We start from the raw sequence: 23033 nt of genomic DNA, 5'->3' as shown, positions 1-23033 counted from the left end.
GGGCAGGGGAAAATCAAGAAAAGTTATGCAGATAGAATTATTAAGTATACTAATACTTGTTTTCAGAAAACATCATGTATAACTGTGCAAGCTCAATGTGTGTCTCATTACTAGCCTTACAATTGGATGAGTTGGATGTGTAAACTACCATTTGCTTGTACATATCCCAAATTTACTCACAGGTGGATTTATGTAGAGTTTCAACATATTTTTGCCCTATTTTTGAAAAATTAGGCTCTTAAACCATGACTAGTACAAAGGTAAGTAGGCTCTCCTGGCTTGAAAATACTTTGAATCTTGAAATATAATTTACCTTGTGTTCGTAGCGTACCAAAATCCAGCATTTCTGTGGATGAATAGATTCCTGGAGCTTAAAAATAAACAAACAAAGTTACTATTTTTTATTCTGTTAAAAATAAATTAAGTTGAATAACTTCAACAAATAGTTTTCTACAAACCTGTTGTAACTTCTACCTCTACAGGGAGAATGATAAATTCTGTGCTGTCTGAGGCATTTGTTTTTATTCTAATGAAGGCTGTATGATTATCTGCTTCTCTTGAAGAAAAGCTGGCTCTCATCACTCCTTTTGTTTCATATGGAGGAATTTCCTAATAAAATAATCAAACCATACCAATGATAGCTCAGTAATTACAAAAAGAACTGCTACACCTAAATATTACAGCAGAAGCATTGAGCAGAATTGTATTAGGAGAAAACAAACAAACAAACAGTAAAATATAGGCTGCAGGTTTTTTAAAGTTACCATTACGTTCAGTAAGGATTGATTAAAAATAGGTATACACGAGAGGAATTCCATGTTCCATTTGATAAAGTTTTATTTATCAAAATCATGGTAAAAAATAGTAACTACGTTAAATTGACAGAATCGTTAAGCGTAAAATCTATGTTTAAAAAGTTAGAGTGAAGTAACATCAAATATTGATTTTGCACATTCTGATTGCTTCCCCCCCACACCCCAAACAAACCTAAGGCGTACACATATAGATAGATATAGAAGCGGATGTCAAAATCATGTAATTAAATGCAAATCAAAAAAAAATGCATAATCTGAAGTAACCAGAAACCTGAAGAATTACAAATTTATAAACCATCAAGCAGTTTACAGCAAAAAGTCAAAACATGTTGTTTCTATGCTAAGCCTATTCCTTTAGTTTCAGTCTGCATTCTGAGTTTGAAAGACAAATTTTTCTGTATTTTCTGGACACAGCTGCAATGCAGTACTAGCTTCAGACCCATGGTTTAAATACTAACATTGCATACATTCCTCATCACATTATGGCCTGGTGATTTGGATTTTCCTTTTTTAATAGAAAATGAAAATCTTGATTTAAAATTTTAAGATTCTTCCACTTTAAATGCAAATAAAGTAGGCAGAAATTAGGAATTTCTGAAGAGTAACCCTTGTCTCTCATTGATGTTTTTCAGCTGACAGCTCTTCTCTTTTATATTTTTGATGGTGACTAGTCAAGACATAATTCAGATAGGTGCATACTGCCTTGTAAGTTTCTTCTGCACTTTCTGCAGTAAAAACTCATACTGATCCATTGTGGATGTCCAGCAATATTTTACATGGAACAGTGATTGTAGACAAATGCTTTGAAAAGCGTCACCTATCTAAACAACTAGCTGCAATTGCTACTTCTTGGCAAGTCCCTAGATTAAAACCTATATTGGCTATGTATTTTTCACGATTACTTCACAGATCTAACATAATGTACATGTTCATTAACATTTCTAAGGATGTGGTTTGACTCTTTTGTATAAGTAACCAGGAATCTAAGGTTTGTCAGATCCCTGAAGTACCTTTCAGCAGTGATTGCAAAAATACTCCTGCAAATCCGGATCATTTCATTCAAACACTTGGCAATAAGGAGATTTTAGACAGTATCACTATCGTATTTCAAATCATTTCTTCTATTTTGCAGCTTTTTCTTAATGCAAGACAGCTCTTGATATAACGAGTGCAATGATATATTTTGGCACCTCCTGTTATTGGCTTAATTTCTTTTAGCTGTTTTATTGTTTCTAACATCAACGACAGATAGGAAAAACAAGGATGTTAACACTGACTAGTATCAACCTAACTGCCTTTCCATGAAACAAAGGGGTTAATGCTGACTCGTATTTACCTACCTGCTTTTCCCATGCACTACTCTGAATGTTTTCACACTTACGTCATCAAGAACTGTATCTAGATCCTTTGCTACCTGCTTTCAATTGGCAATCTGGCCTAGAGWAGCTGAAAAGCTACATGCTCAAGAAACACAACCAGAAATAAAGCAGTTTTTTTTAAAAAAAAAAAAAAAAAMAMAMARTCTGATCTTTTCTTTATGACTCTGGGATGTTTTGTTATACACCTGCCTATAGTTAGAGAATTCAACATTCCCTTTGAGCTATGTTGCGTTAACAAGGAAGGGGTTTTCTTCAGAAGCACAGTCATTTGACTAAAATAGCGTGAAAACATTAGAACCTTCTCTTTTGGATCCAGTTCTAATGCTTGCTGATGTACAACTCTCAGCATCTGTTTTTTCCACTGCATTTTACAAAATGCTTGCAATCTGTATTCACATTCACTTCTTTGCAACTTTTCTAAGATACTGCCAATCTCATGGACTTTCTCCAAAAGTCAGGAATTAAGTTCTATGATCTTCCTCCTTAGCTCACTTGGAAATTTCCTGGCTTTACTCACTCCAGCAGATGCAACTGTCAACAACTCACGGTATGCTTGAGTAAGCCAGATGGATAGAAGTGTCAGAGCATAATAACTTAGAAGACTCTTCCAGGCAAAAATCAGAAATCAAAGAAAAGGAATAGTTTAAATCAAAGAGGAGAACAAGTTCCATTTCTGGTCTGATGTTACCAACTATCACATTCAGTATCAAGCTGAAACTTCACTTTCAGGATGCTTTTAAAATTTATTTTGCTTTAAAATATTAAGAAGTACTACTTCAAAAGTGAAGAACACAAAACAAATACTTAATGGGCCAAATCAAGTTTCCACCTAACCCATTATCCTATTTCCAAGAACAGATATGTAAAGTAGAGTAACCACAGGGCAGGCACAAAGGAATGCTTTCCAGAACAGTTTCCAGTCATTGATTCATGATCTAGGGACTTACAGCAGCTAGACATCACCTTCATGTTTAACAGCTTTCAACAGCTTCTTTTTCCATAAATTCATCCTGTTGCTTTCTCAACTTATGTACACTCTCTTCATCCAGAATGAGTGCAGCAATGATTTCCTCAATTTTGAAAATATTTTTTCCATATTTTGTTTGTATATTTTTCTTGTGGGCTAGATCCAGCTCATGGGCCATGAGAGAATCTACACTGTCCTGTATGTTTAGATGGATGTAATCCATTCTAGTAGAAATCACTTAGCTCTTCTCATTTCAAAGAAGTAGAGCTGAACACAAACAGCTGCTTATAATCAAATTTTCCTTCAGTTCCTACTACTATAAATAGACTTGTTACTGTTTCAATTTTTATATGGCATTTTTAATGATTATGTGACAAGAAACGAAGTTAGAATTAAAAAAAAAAAAAAAAAAAAAAAAGTAGTACAATGAATGTTACAAGAACCTACTACTTACCCATAACTTCCTTGTACCTCCTTGCTGACCTGTTGGAAGCTCTAAGTGGAGATCACCTCCACTGGAATACATTTCTACCACCTGGGGTAGATAACAGGAAAATGTTAACATTCAGCAATAAAGGGAGTCTGGATTAATTATCAGAGATTATAATGTACAATGCTATAGTTTAGCAATTTGACTATTATAATTTCTTACAAGTTTATTTTGAATGACAATAAAGCTATATGCTACTTGTACAGTTCAAATGCTTTCTGCAGTATCTCATAGTTTGTGGATCATTTACTTAACAGAATTGTATCATAGTCATCAGCAGACTACTCATTTACTTGGTGAGGTATAGACATCACTTCAGACATCAATTTTGCCTTAAGGTAAGAATTCTTCCCATTGTTGCATACTACATTGCACTGTAAAGCCACCATGTCCTATGAGAAATTATAATACTGCTATATTCCTTCTTCAAAAAGTCTAGAGATAAATTCATTTTATTGTATTTACATTTCATTGGTGGACATTTCTGACAACTGCTTGTCAAATGAAGAGAGCATTTTTCTTTCCTTGTTGATCAATACTAAAATTGACCAGTAACAAAATACAGATTCCTCCTGAAGTGTTTAGATGATGATGAAATAATATTGACGCAAAATAAGCAAAAGGGAGCTAGGAGTCTTAGCTGGGTTCAAAACACATGAGGTATTTTAYTTTATTTGCTTCAGTATTTTTCTTAATTACTAGTAAAGTTTAGTTGTTTCTTTCRCAGTAATTAGGATCAGTTTTAAAAAAATACAGATTTCACAGTTAAACCTTAATTTAGCAAACTAAGATTTATAGAATCATAGAATCAGTAAGATTGGCAGGCACCTCTGGAGATCATCTAGTCCAACCTCCCCGCTCAAGCAGGGTCACCTAGAGCATAGTAGACAGGGTTGCATCCAGACGGGCCTTGAAGATCTCCAGAGAAGGAGACTGCACAACCTCTCTGGGCAACCTGCTCCAGAGCTGTGTCACTCTCACAGGGAAGAAATTCCCCCTCACATTCAGGCGGAACTTCCTGCGGTTCAGTTTGTGCCCATTGCCTCTTGTCCTGTCATATGGGACAACTGAAAAGAGTTTGTCCCTGTCCCCTTGACTCCCTCCCTTCAGGTACTTGTACACATTGATAAGATTACTCCTCAGTCTCCTCTTCCCCAGACTAAGCAGGCCCAGCTCTCGTAGCCAAAAAATCTGCAGTTTCTAGTATGATTGATTGTATTTAAATATAGAGAAACATTTACATAAATGGAAAAACCTAGCTTCAGGTAGCTTTGCGATTTAAATGGAATTTTAAGAAATTTCAAAATAAAGTTTAATATCATAAACATAAATGAATACTTGATATCCCTCAAACTCACCTGCAACGGTTCACTGTGAGGGTTATGTATATTTATTATAGGAGAAAAACTGCTATTTACAGGAACTCTTGCCCCAATAAAAGGGCGCAATCGATACGGGTTCGGTACTCCAATGCCAAACACCTGGTTCAGAAAAAAAAAAAAAAAAAACAAGAGGGGGGGAATAAAAACAAGCATAGGCAATTGTATGTAGTTGTCAAAGGGCATAACATACGTACCATTTTTAGCAGGCTACCCACTCTATTTTTCTAATTAAGTAGTTCTAACTGAATATTTAAAAGAAATATCACAATATGCACTGAATTCATGATTATGCACTGAAATAAACTAGTTTAGTTTGCAGCTAACAGGTATTTCTTGTAGCTACTACTTCTCCCAGTGCTGACATACTGATAGCAGAGGAAGTCAAAAGATCATCTCTTCTTTTTCTGATATTCTGAAATACTATATACTAGAGCTAAAAGGTAAAAAGATGTAAAATATCTTTTAGTGGTATCATGTATGGTTATCTTTTTGAACCTCAGGAAAATAGTTTTCTGCCATTTAGTGAATAAAACTGTCTTGTCATTGGATCAGACAAGCATGGAGCTGTGCAGAATGAGCTGGATCACACATGCAAAAAAGTTGTTGAGAGGGTTTTAAAACTAACTCAGTGATCTGGTTTACAGTGTTTGCCCACAGATACTTATATAACTATGTTACAACAAGTATCTGTGATGGAAACTTCAACTAGCTTGTCTGATAAAGAACATTGTACAAACACCCTCAGGTCGTTAAACATGCAACAATATATACTGTTCTAGTTATTTTACACTTTGCAATTTTTTTCCAAGAGTGTTCTCCACTTACTCCTCTTACCTGATAAGTAAATACCCCATGATTAGAAGTGTTAATAAATAAAGTGTTCTCCACATTTCCCACTACTCTTGCGAGGAAAACTACATCAAAGGATGTATTGCCTCCGGGAAGAATTTTCTGAGGGGAAAAAAAAAGCCAAGGAAGAAGAAAAACGGTTTATTGAGAACATTAGCCTTGGAAATGAACAAAATGTTTTGTGCTATAGAAGATCATCTCCTGTTTTTTTTTTTAATGGAAAACTAAAATTAGAAAGTCTATTGCAGATCTAGGAAAAAATAAGCATAAGTTTTAAACAAATAAATAAAATAATAAAATCAAAATAAATATAAGTATTAGAAAAACCACAAATAAAAATCAAAATAACAATAAATAACAATATTTTATAACTTTATTATCTAGCGCAAGTTTAAATTTAATTGAATTTTTAAGCCTAACTATAATTTCATAATTCAACATATTGCAGAAATATTTTGACTGACAGTTCACAGAGCACTGAAGAATACTTTTAGAAGTGAGAAAGGCTGTTCCTCCCTTTCTGAAGGAAGGAGGGTTTTTTTTTTTTCATTTGTTTTTAGCATTTTTCACAGCCCTTGCTGAAGTACAGGTCCAACAGACGAAACTGAAACTACAGGGCTGTATCTGACAGTAATTCAGTTAAGAGTTAACCCAGCTGATACCATGCCTTTCAACTTTCAAGTTATTGTGACATAATTGTGCCATACACAACACAAATGTGTTGGAATATACCTGCTTCAGACTAATATCACTTCATTAGACTTAACAAATTTTCATGAAGAGTCTAACAAGTTTGTTCCTGTATGTGCTCAAAGGTAAAGTACATTTACTAGTCACTTCAGCAACAGAAGAGATCTGCTGTTGAACTGTCAGTTCCAGTATATACTTCCAACATAGTTAGAACTCCTACAAGTTATTCTATCCTCTTCCTCTTATAGGTTGTGTATTTTTCTACGCCTGGTTCAAATTCATTTGGTAACTAGCATGAGATCAGGAACTGAGATATTCAGTTTTTTGTTTGTAATTATTGTAGTAAGTAGCTCATTTAAAGAAGTGGAAGGGGAAAACAAGCTCTCATTCAGAAAACAGATAAGCTCATTTTGAGAAAGCAGAACAACTTACCCTATTCTGAAAAAATGATGCATGAAAATGTGATGTTGTAGCAGATATTGATACTAATGTAATTGTTTCTTCTGAGCTAGGATTATGTAGGTAAACTTTTTCCATTTTTGGCATTCCAACTGGCCTGTCAAAAAGAGAAAGTATTTTTAAAATGCTAGCATTTAATAAATGATATATAAAATTGGATTTTGTCTCATTAAACCAGACAGGAAATAAATACAGCAGTGACGGACACTGAGGTTTCTACTTCAGAAGGTTTTCTACTCCTCCACCAGAATCTCTAAATCATCCTCTTAAAAAAGGGTTGTGCAAAGCAACTTAGAGGAAACAGAACACATCTTACGTATGCTATGGTAGTTGCATAGGTTTTCAATTGGGTAAGTTCAATAGGTAAAGCAGCCTAAGTTTGTTTTAGACTAAAAACTGCACTGAACAGAAGATTCAGTGGTAATAATCAACGTATACCACAATTTACAAAGCTATTCTGATGACAGACAGCACCTGCTACTCATGAAACATAATAGCCTAAACAGATAGATGCTAAAACCCATGGTATTAATTTAGAGATACAATTATAAACCCTTAATAAAATGCATCACTTTAAGAGTAAAATACGCATATTTCTGCACTCCACTATTGAGGCCTCTTTGCTTACTTTGCAAATTCTGACTTTTGTAGGGTTTTTCCCCTTTCCTCTGCAGAATCCAAAGCAGTCCTGGTTATTCTCACACTAAACCATAGTTTCAGATGTCCTTCTACCACAGCTTTTTTCCACTTAACTTTCCACCTCACTCTCATAAATGGACTGATGTGCATGCATGCTCAAACTTCCCATACTGACATTTTAAATTGGTACACCTGGAGATAACAAGGCACTTACTCCATTTGGTCTTTCAGTATGTGATGGAAGTAGGTTTTTTGTTTTTGTTGCTGCTGTTGTTTTTAAAAGACATAGCTCTTTTTTGGCTGTGTAGCCAGAGCACACAGAGCAGCATGCACGGTGACTCCAGAAGTACAGAGAACCTATCAGGCAAATGAACTAGCAATTGCATTATCTGCAAGTTTTGGATGCTGTCTTTACTGATTCCCAAGAAAGAAAATTCACTCAGTCACTGAAACACAAGGGTATTAAGCTATATTATTAAAAATTTAGCAAGAACAGCTACTGCACACAAACAAGCTGTTTAAAACAGACTTGGTTGTTTAARAAAAAAAAATCCAAGAGTTCTGTATGGCTTGTTTTTGCTTCTGTTCAATACTAGCCRACATTACATTGTACACACGCTGAAATCATTGAAAAATGATTTTTTTTCTCTTTTACAGTGCATTAAGCTTTCTAATTTTCAGCCATATGAACTCTTAAGATTCATGAATATATGCAAACACAGGTAATATAGTTTATGGAAGTTACTTCTATTTTCACGAGAAGAAAACTTGTGAATTCAGTATTCAACACTTCCTTAGTCTAACAGAGCAAGGCATAAAAGAATGAGCAGCTAGAAGCCAAAACTTGCTTTCCCTTTGTTAGAATTTTATCTTGAGAAGAATGAGTAATTAGAAGAAACAAGATAAGACAATTTCTGAACATTTATTCACACAGAATTCCCCCCAGCCCATGTCCTACCTTTGCAACCATACTCTTGCTTCCATAATGGACTGTAGCTAACGACTGACTTGCAGCAAATTATGCTGTGCTCCTCCTCCTCCAACCCTTAAGAAAGCTCTTTCCATCACTCCTGAGGTTTAGTTTTCTGCTCCCTAGTTTTCGCTGTAGTTTCTTAGTCTTTCCAGTTGAAGACACGCTTCCACCAGCTCTGTATTGTGATTCTCTTGCTTGTCACAGACTGCAGTTTCTGGACATTTCTCTTCTCCTTCAGCAACTTCAGTAGCTCTCCAAGAAGGGGCAACTATCATCTCCCTCTAGCACACTGCACTCCAACCAGCCTTCTTAGAAAGTTTCACAGCCAAAACCAAGAATAAAGCAGTACAGTTCCAGTCCACCACAACAGCAGGTGTTGACAGAAGACAAGGTGGATTTTAAGCATTGTATTACAGTGCTTAGAAAAAGAAGTCCACAGGACTAGTATATCACATGTGGCCTCTACATGCAGCACTGGCAGAGTGCCAACAATGTACTGAAAATGTAACAGCAGCGCTATTAAGTATAGGTTTTTATGATGCATATTGTGTGAAATACTACAACACTGAGAAAAATGTGTTGAATGAACAGGTAATACTGAAGTGGCAGCCTGCTACCATCAGAGTGATGGTTTGAAAGTAAAACTCAATATCCCAGGAAATGGTCTGAATATCAACAATCTTTTAAAGTCTGAACACTTTTCCAGTGCTGAAAAGATGGGAATATAAGTCAGTATATTTGAGAGGCTAAAGCCTGTAAAAACAACTAGTAGGAAAGCAGTCATGGAGCAGATACCACAATTTACTGAACCTTAACAGGCTGGAGAATTGGGCAGGAAGGAACCTCCTGAAGTCCAATAGAGTGAACTGCCATGTCCTGCACTTGAGGAAATACAACCTCTCACACTAGCAGAGGYTGGGGGCAGACTGACTGGAAAGGAGCTTCACAGAGAATGACCTGGGGGTCCTGGTGGACAAGTCTACATGAGCCAGTAATGCGCCCTGGTGGCAAAGGCAGCCAACAGCATTTCTCCAGACTGTAGAGATTCCTCTCTAATCCCTCCTCTCAGTTTGTGTCATCTGCAAACTTGGCTGGGGGTGCATTTGCTCCCAGCATCCAAGACATTTAATGAAGATGTTAGACAGTACCAGCCCCAGTATTGACCCTTGGGGGACACCACTAGTGACTGGTCTCCAGCTGGACTTAGACTTATGATCAGTGGCACAATGAGCCCAGCAGTTCATCCAGTTTTGGTCCATCCCACTGATCACTTACCTAGCCTGCACTTCCTTAGCTTGTCTATGAGGATGTTATGGGAGACATTATCAAAACTGACCAAAGTTGAGATAAACAATGTTCACTGCTCTCCCCTCATCCACTAAACCAGTCATCTCATCACAGAGGGCTAACAGGTTAGTTAAGCATGATTTCCTCTTTGTAGATCTGTGCTGACTACTCCCGGTCACCCTCCCGGTCCTTTGCATGTCTGAAAACAGTATCCAGGATTAGTTGCTCCTTCACCTTCCCAGGGATCAAGGTGAGACTGACCAGCCTGCAGCTTCCTGAATCCTTCTTCTTGCCTGTCTTGCAGACTTGGGGGGAGGGGAGGGGTGAGACAGGGAACACATCTGTTCTCTTCTAGACCTTAGGAACCCCCCCCAGTTGCTACAGCCTTTCAAAGACGATTTAGAGTGGCTTTGCAATGACATGAGCTAGCTCCCTCAGCACTTGCAGGTATATCTCATCAGGACCTACGGACTTATGCATATCCAGTTTGCTTAGGTGCTCCCATACTTGATCCTTCACCAAGAGAGGTGGTGTCTTCACTGCTCCAGACATCCCCTCCGGTCTCAGGCACTTGGGATTTCTGAGGGCTGGTCTTCCCAGCCAAGACTAAGCTGAAGATGGTATTCAGAACCTCTGCCTTTTCAGCATCCTTTGTCACTAGGGCCCGTGCCCCATTTAGTAACAGGCTCACATTTTGCTGTTCATGTATGTACAGAAGCTCCTCTTGTTGCCTTTCATGACCTTTACCAGTTTCCACTCTAGGTGGGCTTTAGCTCTCCTAATCCCATCTCTGGGATTACAGTATCTCTGTATTCCTCTGGAGTCATCTGTCTCCACACCTCCTGTACACTTCCTTTTAATGTCTGAGTTTAGTCAGGAACTGCTTGTTCATCCATGCAGGCCTCCTGCTTCCTTTGCTTGACTTCCTGCTTGTCAAGATGGACTATTTTTGAATTTGGAGGAGGTGATCTTCAAACATCAGCTAACTCTCCTGGACCCTCTTCCCTCCAGGACCACATCCCATTGGCCTCTTTCAAGCCAGGTCCTTGAATAGGYTGAACTCTGCTCTTCTGAAGTCTAGGGCTGTGATCCCACTTTTTGCTTCCCCTTCCTCACCTCYCCTCTCACAGCATCCTAAACTGCATGTCCTTGTAGCCGCTGCAACCAAGACTGCCCTGGACTTTCACATCTCAGACCAGATCTATCTTGTTTGCAAGTAGGAGGTCCAACAAAGCGCCTCTCCTTGCCAGTTCCTCAGTCACCTGTGTTAGGAAGTCATCACAAATGCACTCCAGAAGCTTTCTGAATTGCTTGTGCCCTGCTGTGTTATTCCTCCAGCAGGTATCAGGGTGGTACACCACAGCAGCGTTATAGGTGATAAAGGCAGAAGTCATTAAAAAGGAATTCTACTGCTAGAACTACTTTTTTTTTTTTTTTTTTTTTTTAAAAAAATTTCTTTTTGACCTGATTTCGTAATAAGCCCAATATTTTCTTTTGTTCAGATACAGCCTTGTTTATGTACCTTAAACCTGATGTTAGCCAAATCTGCGGAAATCTAACAAGCTTCAGGTGTTTTTTCTCTCATCAAAGATGAGAAAATCTAGGTAAAGTAGGTGTGCGTAACACACCCTTAATGAACTCGTACCTCAAGCAGTAACCAACTAAGAGACACTCTCCAAACTGTGGATTACCATGTCTTAATGATCTGCACAAGGAGGACTGTATTGCCTGGTGCCAAATTTTACAAAAGAATTTCCTGGAGCAGTCACAGATAGCACTTGCAAGAAGCTGGTATAAAAACACACCACATGTCAAAGCATGTAAGGTTTTGCTCCTGATCTTTTGCCTACATAATGCTAAGTTCACCTACACTGACAAAAACATGTACCACAACTTGGATGAGAAGATGGTAGCTAACATGTGGTAAGATGCCTGTTCAGATGCATAGATAAGCCTGTGCTGAAGTTCTTTACTGCTGCAACTCCACTCTTGCAGTATATAGTAAGCAAGTCCTTGCGATTGAATTAATTTCTGCTTTAGAGATCAAGAGGTAGATTCTTTCAACTAAAAGAAAATGGCTTCTGCAAAGAAAGTCGGGGAAAAAATGCTTGATTACTGTCTCAAACTTAATTCACAAAAGCATTAACTATTCACTGTGAAGCAAACATGGATTGAGAAACTGCCCTTTTAAAAGGGTAATTACATTTCTTCTTACTGCCTACAGTTTAGACACCACCATAAAAATGCAGATTTGATTACAAAGTTGATACAATTCCATTACTAAAAGTAAAGAACACAAATTCAGCAGATAACACTTCTCCTCTTGTATCTGCCCATTATTTTTAGTGGGACTGGAGAGAGAACACTGAAATCAACCTAGAGCTTCCCACTTAGATTTCGGACTGTTGGGAGTAAYGATACATATACTCAACATTCAATCTAGAGTAATTCCTCATCAAATTTGATAGCCTAACAAAATCTTTTCCCCATGTATTGTTTAACTGTAGTTTTTAGCATCTTTGGCAACTGCTAAAATAATTTTAAGAACAGTGTAACAGATCATATTGAAGGTCCACCTGAGTTAAAGCAGTATCATCTCTTGGACAGGAATGAATAGTAGATACCTAGGCAAAAGTGTAAGACTGCAGCAAGAGTACAAAGCTGCTTGCCTGAACGGTCCCCTAGCCTCTCGCTATTTGCRGCTCAGGAACTTCCTGAATCAATGCAGATGAAAGCTCCTCCCAGAAGATCAGAGATAGTGAGCTCCAAAAATAAGTCCGTTTTTGGCTTGTAATGTATGTAGCTATTTTTAATGAACTGTTGCAAGCTGGTCTTACAAGGTTACCTCTCCAGACTGAAAGTGAGTACCTGTCTGAACCTCATTCCGAAGAGAGCTCTAGTACAGCCAGCTTAAATGAATGAAGCCTGTATGATGATCAGAGAACTTGAAGTACACATATTTATCTGTTTCACATTAAACTTTATGCATCACTGTTCAAGTGACACAGACAAGTAACTTCTATAACTGAAGTTAGAGTAACTGAAGCATCTACATTTGAGAATGCAAATACGTCTCATTAACAGAGAAAAGCAGAAGAAAACAGAAAGGATCTGTATACTAGCCTATAGACTGTTTATCAGCTTTCAGTTTCCACTGGCTTTTCACAAATCAAGAAAGTTCTTCTGTACTGGATTTGACCAGAAGTTAGTCTCCACTTAACATAAAATGGGGCATTTATTGTTCTTTATCTATTCAGAATCAAACATGGATCCCATAAAGATAAATCAAACTTTTTCCAAAGAGTTATCGAAACCCCATAAACAAAACATTACAACAGAGTCTTAGTCAGTCATGTCACTAATTGTGACTTGAATCAGGTTAAGAGCATAATAAACTGCATTATTTGCTTTGACAACATTTATCAGTCTAATATAAGCAAACAAAAACAGAAGTAGATCTAGACTAAATGTCAATTTACTGCCAAAAGTCTTTTATATTTAACAAAATTCCAACAGAAATGGAAGTTTAATTCTGCAAGTTTTTCCTTTAAAGATCTCAACCTCTCATGCATTAAAAAAATGTATTAAATGTACAGCATAAACATTTCGTTGCACATTATAGGTACCTTCTAAGTCCTTTCACCATTTATAGAGTTGTTTAAAAATATAAGAAAAATAATGTTTATGAGTTCTGTCCAGTATTTGGCAAGGTAATTCTGAAAGCTTCACCTGACCTTGAAGGGAATTGTTTAGTAATATTCAAATATTTCAGACCTTCCTGCAAGTATATGACTAAAAGTAACTTAAGCATATCAGTTTCTTTACTTCAGGAACTTTAATTCATAACAGTAAATGTAGGAGAACTAACTTTATCAGGTAGACAGTTTATCCAGATCATTATTTTTCTTACATTTTCTACACATTTCTATATAAGAAACATGAAAACCCTACTGAAGTCTCCTGAGCAAAACATTTCAAAGGAAATGCAAAATGAGACGAGTTGATAAACAGAAAATTGAAGATACATTTGTAGGATGCTGTCAGACTACCAAGAAAACATTAGACATTGTCTATATAATGGCACCTTGCTCTCAAATTCAGTGAAGCAAGATGCTCCCTTCAAATGCAGAAGCAAGGTTTGATCAACTACATGGATTAGAACTATGACTTTTGCTAAAAGTACATTCATTTCATACATTATCAATATAATGAAATAGGAGTAAAAAGAAAACTTCAGCTTTAAAATAATCTCACATCTTAAAATTTTGAGGCTCAGCAGTCCAGCTTATGCTGTGTTAGCATCTTAAATACTAAGCATTCAAATTCTCTATTATCAAGAAATGCATCTAGCAAAAATTTAATTTTGAAAAACCTTTTACCTTTGCTTTTGATATATTCACAGTTGATTTAATATATATAAAGGCATCATATCAAGGCACAAAACAGGCACGAGAAGAGATTATCAGCTGCCCTTTATCAGTATGCTTTGATATTAATCTAAATGGCTCATCTGCAGAAAGACTCGTCTCAAGTGCAGAAAGTCATATAGATAACTGTTCTGCTGCAATAACCTCTGAGGAACCAACTGCTAAAGTTATGGCAGGCAACCCAATGGTTACTGCCTGCATCTTAGAAAACCTTAATTATCCCATTCCCATTTAGCAACAAGGGAGAGTGATATATTAAAAGAGATTATAAGGAAAAGAACCAGGCTACAAATACCGGGGTGGAGAGGGGAGGACGAGAGGATGTAGTTTTGTTTTTGTTGCTTTTGATACATGTTAATGCCTTAAGTATAGGTTTTAAATTGAACTTTGTGGCTGCAGATCTGAAGCTTTTAAAAATTATTTTTGACATCTGATTGAAATTTTAGAAAATCTTAAGAGGACAGTGATTTCCGCCTGTGTTTACAATTTCAGTTCTAATGGGTAAAATAACGAATTATTGGAAAAAATAAATGGTGCACATAACGAACAAGATCTAGTGCATAGGGTCCCTATTTTAAATGATAAAAATCAGTGCTCTCACGGTTCAGTTTGATATTTATTGTATAGAAGCATTTGTGCTTCTCCTAAATAACAGATTTGTACTACTTTAGCAGTGTACTAGAGTTATACTATTTTAATGCTTTCAGCACTGATAGGACAGATTTGCAGAGAAAGCTAAAAAATAAAGGAGAATACATAGCTAAAAAGTACTTATGCTACTCTCCAGAGTCTAGTTTTAGTAAGAAAAAAAGAAGGTATCTTTGGAAATCCCACAGCAGAGAAGCACACATAGTTTACTTCACACAAGAATGTAAAATACAGATGGCTTTTAAAAGTAAGATATTTCAAAGCACATCAATGTAACACATTCATACTAGAAAAGTTGTAGAATAATGTATTTCAAGTGTAAAAATTCTGTAAYTATGAACTGAAAACTTTGTGAAATTTACTTAATTCCAAATCAGAAGTTTTTATAGTGAGTAGTTAGAGTAACTATTGTACAAGTCTGAACTGTACTCACCGCTACAATCCGTATTAATTATACCTGTAATGTTTGTTTAGCAAAGATATAGTAGAGTGAGCCTTATCCTAAGATATTCTACTATTCAGTTTAGAACATCTGTATCCCACCTGCGATCAGTTACTGACAGAGAAACAAAACAACCCCCCAAAACTAGAGATATAGAAAGTTTGAGAGAATAAGGAAGATGGGACAGAGTGATTTGTTACATTTTTCCTAATGAGGAGCTCACATATAAAGTTGTTATAGTTTTATTAGCTTGAAGACAATCTTTGCAAAATAAAGCATTTCCTCACAACTTTGCTTTTTAGAGGCATTAGGGCTGCTTTTATGTAACAGCCATTTCTGTAAAATCACTTTGTCAAAACATTACACGTCATGGGCTCTCTTCCTTCTTACACACAAAAGTTTACACCAAGTCAATACACAGAAACTTCCTTGCCTATCTCTATAGTCACCATACTGTACTTGCTGTTTCCTACAAACAAGCACTACTGCGCTTGTTATGTAATCTGCAGGTTATCTGTCACTAAAATAATCTTTCATCCAGCAGCAGCAAGGCCAGTTAAAGATGGAGAAGTTTATGTCACAAGAATCACTGTGCACACCCCTGCTGGTTGCGTTTTTCCCCTATTGAATTGTTAACAAAATGTTTGAAACAGCTTCACTCAGTTTACATTGTATCAAATCATCAATAATGCATAGCAGCTGTACCAACTGCAGCTCTTTACTTCTTAATGTTTTTTTTAAAAAAAGAGTATGTTAGTAACTAGCTATAAGTAGCAGTCAGTTACTGGCAAGAGAGGCTAAAGTAGTTCTTAGAGGAACWGACTGATCATAAAGTGTATCTTTAAAAGTGTTAAACAAAAACTTCCTTCTCCGTTTCTTTTATCCTTTAGCAATGCCACAGACATGTTTGCTGTAAACCATAAAACTCACCCACTGACAATTAAAACTGTAACCAGCTGCAAGGTGGAACATGGCGTGAGCTGCTGATGGAGAGTCTTTGAGCGTGAACGTTCACGAGTCTCACCGCAGATCTACTAATAAAGTTTAACSCTCGCCCTATTTTTGTAGGGGATCATTTCAGAGTTCACAGGTAGTCGAATAGTACAATTGAGGGCAAGTAAATTCCCACAAGAGGGTTGGAACAAACTACAAGGGTGAGAAGGAAGTCATACACCTTTAAAATCCCACTTACCATCAAAAGCAGTAGTAAAATAGGACCCCCTGGAGTACYGTGCATCACATACAAACAGAAAAATAACTACACCTCAACACATTACTTTCTACAATTAAAATTGCTTYCAATTTTTTAAAGCAATTGTACAAGGGTAAGTGTAGACTCTAGCTCCGGCTAGTCAATGGAACTGACCTCTACCCAAAGAGGCTACAAAAATTGTGGCAGCTGACGTGTAGCTTTATGATGTTTAAGACTAAGCACACCAGCTTGCTGGAACATCTGGGCCAACTACACTTACGGACAAATATATCAACGCAGTTTACATATACAATCTCCTCCATCAGTTACAAGCATTCTTAATGTTCATTCTACTTGTCTAAGCAAATAGATCCRAAAGACTTTTCGACTTACTGTTCATGGAAGTCCAGCATTGGTGGCTCAAACCGGAGAGGTCGACAATTTCCCCGATACAGGGATACACTGCAAGAAAAATTAAAGTGTTGTCAGTGATAATGTTTTGCTCTCTTCTCATCTCAAATCATCCCTTCTTAGTGAAAGGATCATTAATACTAACAACACAATAACTAATTCAAAAGAAGAAACAGCTTGACAAACTTGTAAATTCAGAATACTCTAATTTTACTAGACACTGATACGATTATATGATGCCTCCATGAAAGATTATACATAAGTACAAATCTTGGAAGTGGATATAATTAAAATGTTAGCCATCATTGTACAGAGGAAAACAAAGCCAAACAATAATCTAAATAATAGATTTATATCACCTTTCAGAGCAAAATCCAGATGTACTGCATAGAAAATACAACCAAGCCATTTATATACACATATCATGAGTTTCTCTGGCTACAGCTATCCTAGTAAATTAAATGATCTTGCAGCTATTCACTGGTATTGAGAATATGAAAGAAAATAGCCCATGCCTACACTACTAAAATTTTTTAATCTCCAAAAGACAGTGACTTCACTCTGAAAACTGCCATTGGCTTGTACTAAGTCCCCCTGAGAATTGTTCGGGAGTGCTAATAGGCAAAGGCTAAAATTCAGACACCACTCAAGCAATTCAACAGTAAAGACTACAGATTCTCTGGAAACACTGCCTTGCATTGTTTATTTTACCACTACGGTTACAACATATAGATACAAAACAAAACAACATATAGATACAACATACAAAATCAACAACATAGAGCATAAGTTACAAGAAAGTACAGAGTAGTTTCATTGACAGAAACATTTTTGTAGTCAGAATGAAGTGACTGTGACCACACCTAACCGTCTCTGTAGTTCCGTAATATTTTATTTTGAATTGAGTATAATTCAAAATATACAATGTACATACAACAAGGGGGCAATAGTGAAAAGTTAAACAGAAAATGCAAAACAATGGCTCAAGATCAATGGTGCTTGAACTGTCAAGAGAATGCAGGAAAGAAAACAGGCTTGAAACCAGAAAACTCTGGATCTGGGCAGTGAGTTTAGAAAGCAGTATGTAGGACGAAGGAGGAGTTTGTACGACCTGCACTTGAAAAGACAAAGGGAAATTTTGAAAACAATGAGGCTATTGGTTTGACTACAAGTAATTTCAGATCTTAGGACTCATTATCTGATCAAACTACTGTGGCCTAATGATGCAAAACACTGACCTACATAAATTCTTTCCACCATGATCTCAAGTTTTTTCTCAAACACTGCATGATCYAAAACTTATGCTGCATCAAGGATTATGAAGCCTTCCAAAGCTGACCCAAGACCAGCATGAAAATGTGCATCTAGTACAAACTCTATGTTGTAAACTAGGACAAGTCTGATTGAGAATTATAGCTATATGTCCACATTCAGTTCAGGTGAGACTTACACTACCAGTCAACTGGCAGTGCACACAGCCATGAGTAATCCTCAGGATTCAGAACCTGCTACTTGAAGAAACAAGCTTTAGACTGCTTATACTTTTAAAATCCTTTTTCTTTAAATGCTTTTGTTCCTGGTATAAGGTAGCACTCCTGTTTCAAAGCTTTGTTTTCTGCCTGTGCCTCAACAGGCAGACTCCCAAAGGCAGAGCTGTAACCAGCACCCTGGCTAAGTGGAGCAGCTCCACAAACACAGCCAGGGCGGCGGAACTCCACAACTGCACCTCAGCTGAGTGAAAAGCAAGGAGGTGCAGGGTGCCTGCGGCCGGCCTCACAGCAGCTGAGGCCTGAAGAACTCCTTCRTGCAACTGGAATAATCTAACTCCTTTCAGCGTACTTCCACAAAAACTAATTAATGATCAAATTCGCATGCGTTTCCGTACTCGAGAACCATTTCCACAGGGATGCTATCTATAGAAGCTAAAATCCCTAAATGGGGTACAAAATCTTAACTAATAACCTAGGACTGCACAATGATAATGGCACAACAAACCAACAGCACGTTTTCTAAAAATAGCRATAAGTCTTAACAACTCACAATAGTACTCCACAGTTCAGTCTTCACACTTAAGTATAATATACGTGGAATAGGGAGCTCCATGATTTACAGCTCTCTAAGTAAGGATGTTGAAGCACAACATAGGCTGTATTTTCAAAATAGCCTAATGAATCTTGTCAAAGTTCAGAGAAAGATCATTATTTCAAATGCCTCAAAAATATAGTTAAGTGTCATTTCACCTAACTTGAACAGTCACTTGAACACAACTCTCCATACACTTGCCAAGTTTCAGCATCCGTCTCCCAGAATGTATGGCCAAATCCTGGGTAGCCCTTTAGACAATATAGATTTTTTAAATGGCTGAAGCTTGGTAAAGGCTGTCTTGTTATAATGAATGCCCATTAGTATAATTAAAGTAACAACTGCAGTAAGGGTCAAATGGGAAAAAGCAATAATGGAATTCCCAACTTTGCCTACTGAAAGGCCCAACATGAGCTAGCTTGCACCAGACTTGCAAAAGGATGATAAGGTCTGCTCTGCTGGGCACTTGCTCACTGAAAGCTGGATACACCCACTGGTAGGGCAACTTTACAGCATAATCACGTTTAAGGTAATTACTGTGTATGCATATAGAGCTATAGCTCCCAGTCTTATATCAGAATTTAAGCATTTTTATTTCCCTACCACTTCAAGGCTTTTAACCTTCAAAGTCAAGAACATGAAAAGAGAAAGATGCAACTGAAAGAGAAGACTATCAAAGTCTGCCAACCAGCTCCAGCAGATAAAAGATTAGCCCCAAGTCCTCTGAACTTATAAAGCTTCAGAAATGACTAGGTCAATGCTCCTTCCCTATTCCAAGGGTTCTGATTTTAAAAGCGAGTCTTGAGAATGAACCACACACAGTTCCAGACACAATTATTTCCCTCTCTACCACTTACTCTGTCACCAATGTAAGAGGGCATTTCCCTCAACTGCTAGAACTATTTTACTGCTACTATCAAAAGCAGCTTGCTACCAAACATGATTCACAGAAGCACAACATTATGTCCATAAAAGCTTAATCACAGATACAGTTATAAAGACACCTGAAATACCAATGCTTGGAAAGATCACAGGCAATACAGATGTCTATGCGTGCTGAGACACGATGGCCTACTACCTAGAGACATTCTACAGCACTTAAGATATTTCGCAATAAGGCACTGATATTTTGAGTTATCACTGGACCTCTCTGCATTTGGAGATGACTAAAACACTTGCCAAATATAGGTGTTCAAGATTTCTGCAAAGCTAGGCAGTATCACTCTCTGTATCCTCACTTTATCTTTCATAGGTATGTAAGATGATTTTAGAAATATGGTTTTTGAACTTAATCACAGTGAGAAAATTAATTCCCAGGAGCTAAAGAACTGCCATTAAACATTTGACCATTTAGAGAAGTGGCTACTGCCACTTGTCTATCAAGTAAATGTAGATGAGTAAGACTACTAGCAACAAAGGTTTTTTAAAAACTCCGCCCAGCTAGTGATTGGCTCAGTTATGCCAACCTTTTATCAAGGTATCAAAGGTTAAACTTCAAAGTCAATACTGCATGAGGGATTGAGGTGCAGTAGAATACAAGGAGACGCTTGAATAAATTTAAGACACACTGAAATTCGACCATGGGCAAGAACAAAACAAATATTAAATGGCTACTTCCAATTAGTGTTTAAAAACAAATCAAAGTACTGAATAAATTGTCTAGATAGGGAAAAATAACCGCAAACTATACTAAGAAGGAGGTATTAAAATCATTAATAAGGACAACAAAAGATAAGTTATCTAGAGAACTTAAGAACAAATGGACAAGAAATTCAGTTGCAATTTTTAGCAACTCTGTTRATAAACCACCTGGAAGGAAAATACTTGAAAAAAGATGAATGAAAAAGCAGTAACACAGAWAACAAATGAGTATTTACTCTGCAATATGGCATTGAAATTATAATGGAAATCTTTATCACATTGTGACTGAAACCCCAATAGACCAGGGCTCTGAAATGCAATGGGCAAAAGTATAGGCAAACTAGAAAAATTTTCAGATCTGTAAACCAGTGTTTTACTAGAATATCATCTAGAACATGGAAAATTTGAACAGGGAAAACAATCTTCTGAGATGAGACATTAAAAGCTTGAAAACAAATGCCCTCATTCATGCCTAATCCATGACCTCAGTCTCATTCACCACCAAATTCAGTTGTTTCCTGAGTGAAAAAAGAAATTGAACACAATCGCTAGGTTCTAGTAAAGACATTTTCTTTTTACCATTGAAATTCAACTCTATGTCCAATTCCTACCTCTTAAGAGCTGCACTATTGCTGCAGATATCCCTGCTTAACATCTTCTTCCTTCTGTCTTCCATAGCTGCACTCCATAAACCTCCCCAGAAGGGTTTACCTCCCCTGGAGTATTTACCTTGTCAGTGATACTTTCTGCTCTCCTACCAAGATGTAGTCATTTTAACATAACATACAATACTCTGAAGAAACAAAATGGGTAACCTCTATCTCACACATGTAAACATTTGTTATTTTAAGACTTGAACAAAACTAAGGCAAGATCTCTTTTATTTCTATTTGTCAAGAACACATTTGGGTGCAATTTGTTTGCTACAGTTAAACTTGCAAACATCCCATAATAGAGAACTTGACCAGAGGCACAGTTTTACCTGAGTGGATTACAGCTTCAGCAAGTTACAGTTCTTGTTTTTGCTAATACATTTTGCAAATATATGCTGCATCCATCTTCAAAAATTTTGGCCAGAACAAATGTATCAATATAGCATCCACTTGTACCATCCAGCTTTCTGCATACAAAGTTAGTTTTTGTAAGAGGTCATATCCCTATATGAAATAATAGAATAAATAGAATAAGTAACAGAACTTGATGTTCTCTAACTCCTGTAATGCCTATTTATGTAGAATCATTATGTCATGGACCAACAAAACACAAGTTATTTTTGTCAGCTCCAGTGAGATTAAACACTGAAACAATGGTGTATAAACTGTGGAGTGTAGAAGGCTACAGTAAACAGTGTACCCCCTGGCTCACAGGATCTTATTAGTCCACAGAAATTAAAAAGAACCATTTCTGTCTTCAGCTATACAGAGGTCAGTGAGAGACTGAACACTGAGAGGAGCCTAAGTTCAAAACATCTGGTTCTCATTGCTGTGCTCTCTTCTAAAGAGACACGACTTGGGACTCACAAAAGAATGTTCTGATCTCCCCACCTCAAAAAAAAAAAGATATAGCAGAGCTGAAAAAGGTCTAAAGATGATGACAAGTTTGGAATATCTTTTATATGGAAATTAAAGGGGGGGGTTTTTTCTTTTGGACAACAAAACAAAGCCAGAGATATAGTGATGAATATCATATGAATCTCACATTATGTTCTTATATACAATTAATAGGCTTAGGATGAATACATAAAAACAGAGTTGGAAGTATCCCACTTCGTGTTTTGTGGAACTTGGTGCTTCCCTATGGCCCCTCATGATGGCCATATTCTTGCACTGAGTTTCTGTTGGCATAAAGAAATAAACCAAAACATTTTAAGGACTTCAGACAGAGTGATGCACTAGGCAATATATATGGAACTTAATTTTATAATATCTCTTTTTCAAAAAAGGTTTCCCTAACAAGTCAGCTAAATAGCGGAACCACTAACTCTGTAAGCCGAGCTATCAGAAAGGAACTATTTCAATTGCTACAGAAGGTTCAACTGAGAATAGTTAATACTGCTGACAAAATTAAGATGGCAAACAGTTTGCCAAATTCTCTTTGAATTCTTTATTCTGAAGCATTAAAAAAAACAAACAAACAAAAACACTAGCAGTTACCTTTCAGAGAYGTAAGCATGATTCTCTATGCAAAGAGTTAGCCAACTGAAAAAGTGAGATTTCTCAAGCCACTCTATCACCTAATCTCATCTTCAGTCTTCTATAAG

At 36.9% G+C, this 23033-nt stretch overlaps 1 protein-coding gene across 1 annotated transcript in view; it reads right to left on the bottom strand.

Annotated features, from left to right (window-relative positions):
- TMEM131 (transmembrane protein 131) overlaps nucleotides 1–23033 on the bottom strand; it is an 83492-nt gene that overhangs the window by 45005 nt on the left and 15454 nt on the right. The window contains exons 3-9 of the mRNA XM_085321541.1: nucleotides 17033–17101; nucleotides 7005–7128; nucleotides 5868–5984; nucleotides 5010–5132; nucleotides 3616–3696; nucleotides 459–609; nucleotides 314–370 (exon numbers count right to left, since the gene is read on the bottom strand). Coding sequence (XP_085177667.1) covers nucleotides 314–370; nucleotides 459–609; nucleotides 3616–3696; nucleotides 5010–5132; nucleotides 5868–5984; nucleotides 7005–7128; nucleotides 17033–17101 — 722 coding nt within the window. The remainder of the gene's footprint in view (nucleotides 1–313; nucleotides 371–458; nucleotides 610–3615; nucleotides 3697–5009; nucleotides 5133–5867; nucleotides 5985–7004; nucleotides 7129–17032; nucleotides 17102–23033) is intronic.

This window comes from Rhea americana, unplaced genomic scaffold (assembly GCF_003343005.1).
Source record: "Rhea americana isolate MKP2758 unplaced genomic scaffold, rheAme1 scaffold_7, whole genome shotgun sequence".
Classification (NCBI taxonomy): Eukaryota; Metazoa; Chordata; class Aves; order Rheiformes; family Rheidae; genus Rhea; species Rhea americana.
Note: the sequence above shows the minus strand (reverse complement) of the source record. Positions and strands in the feature narration are given on the sequence as shown.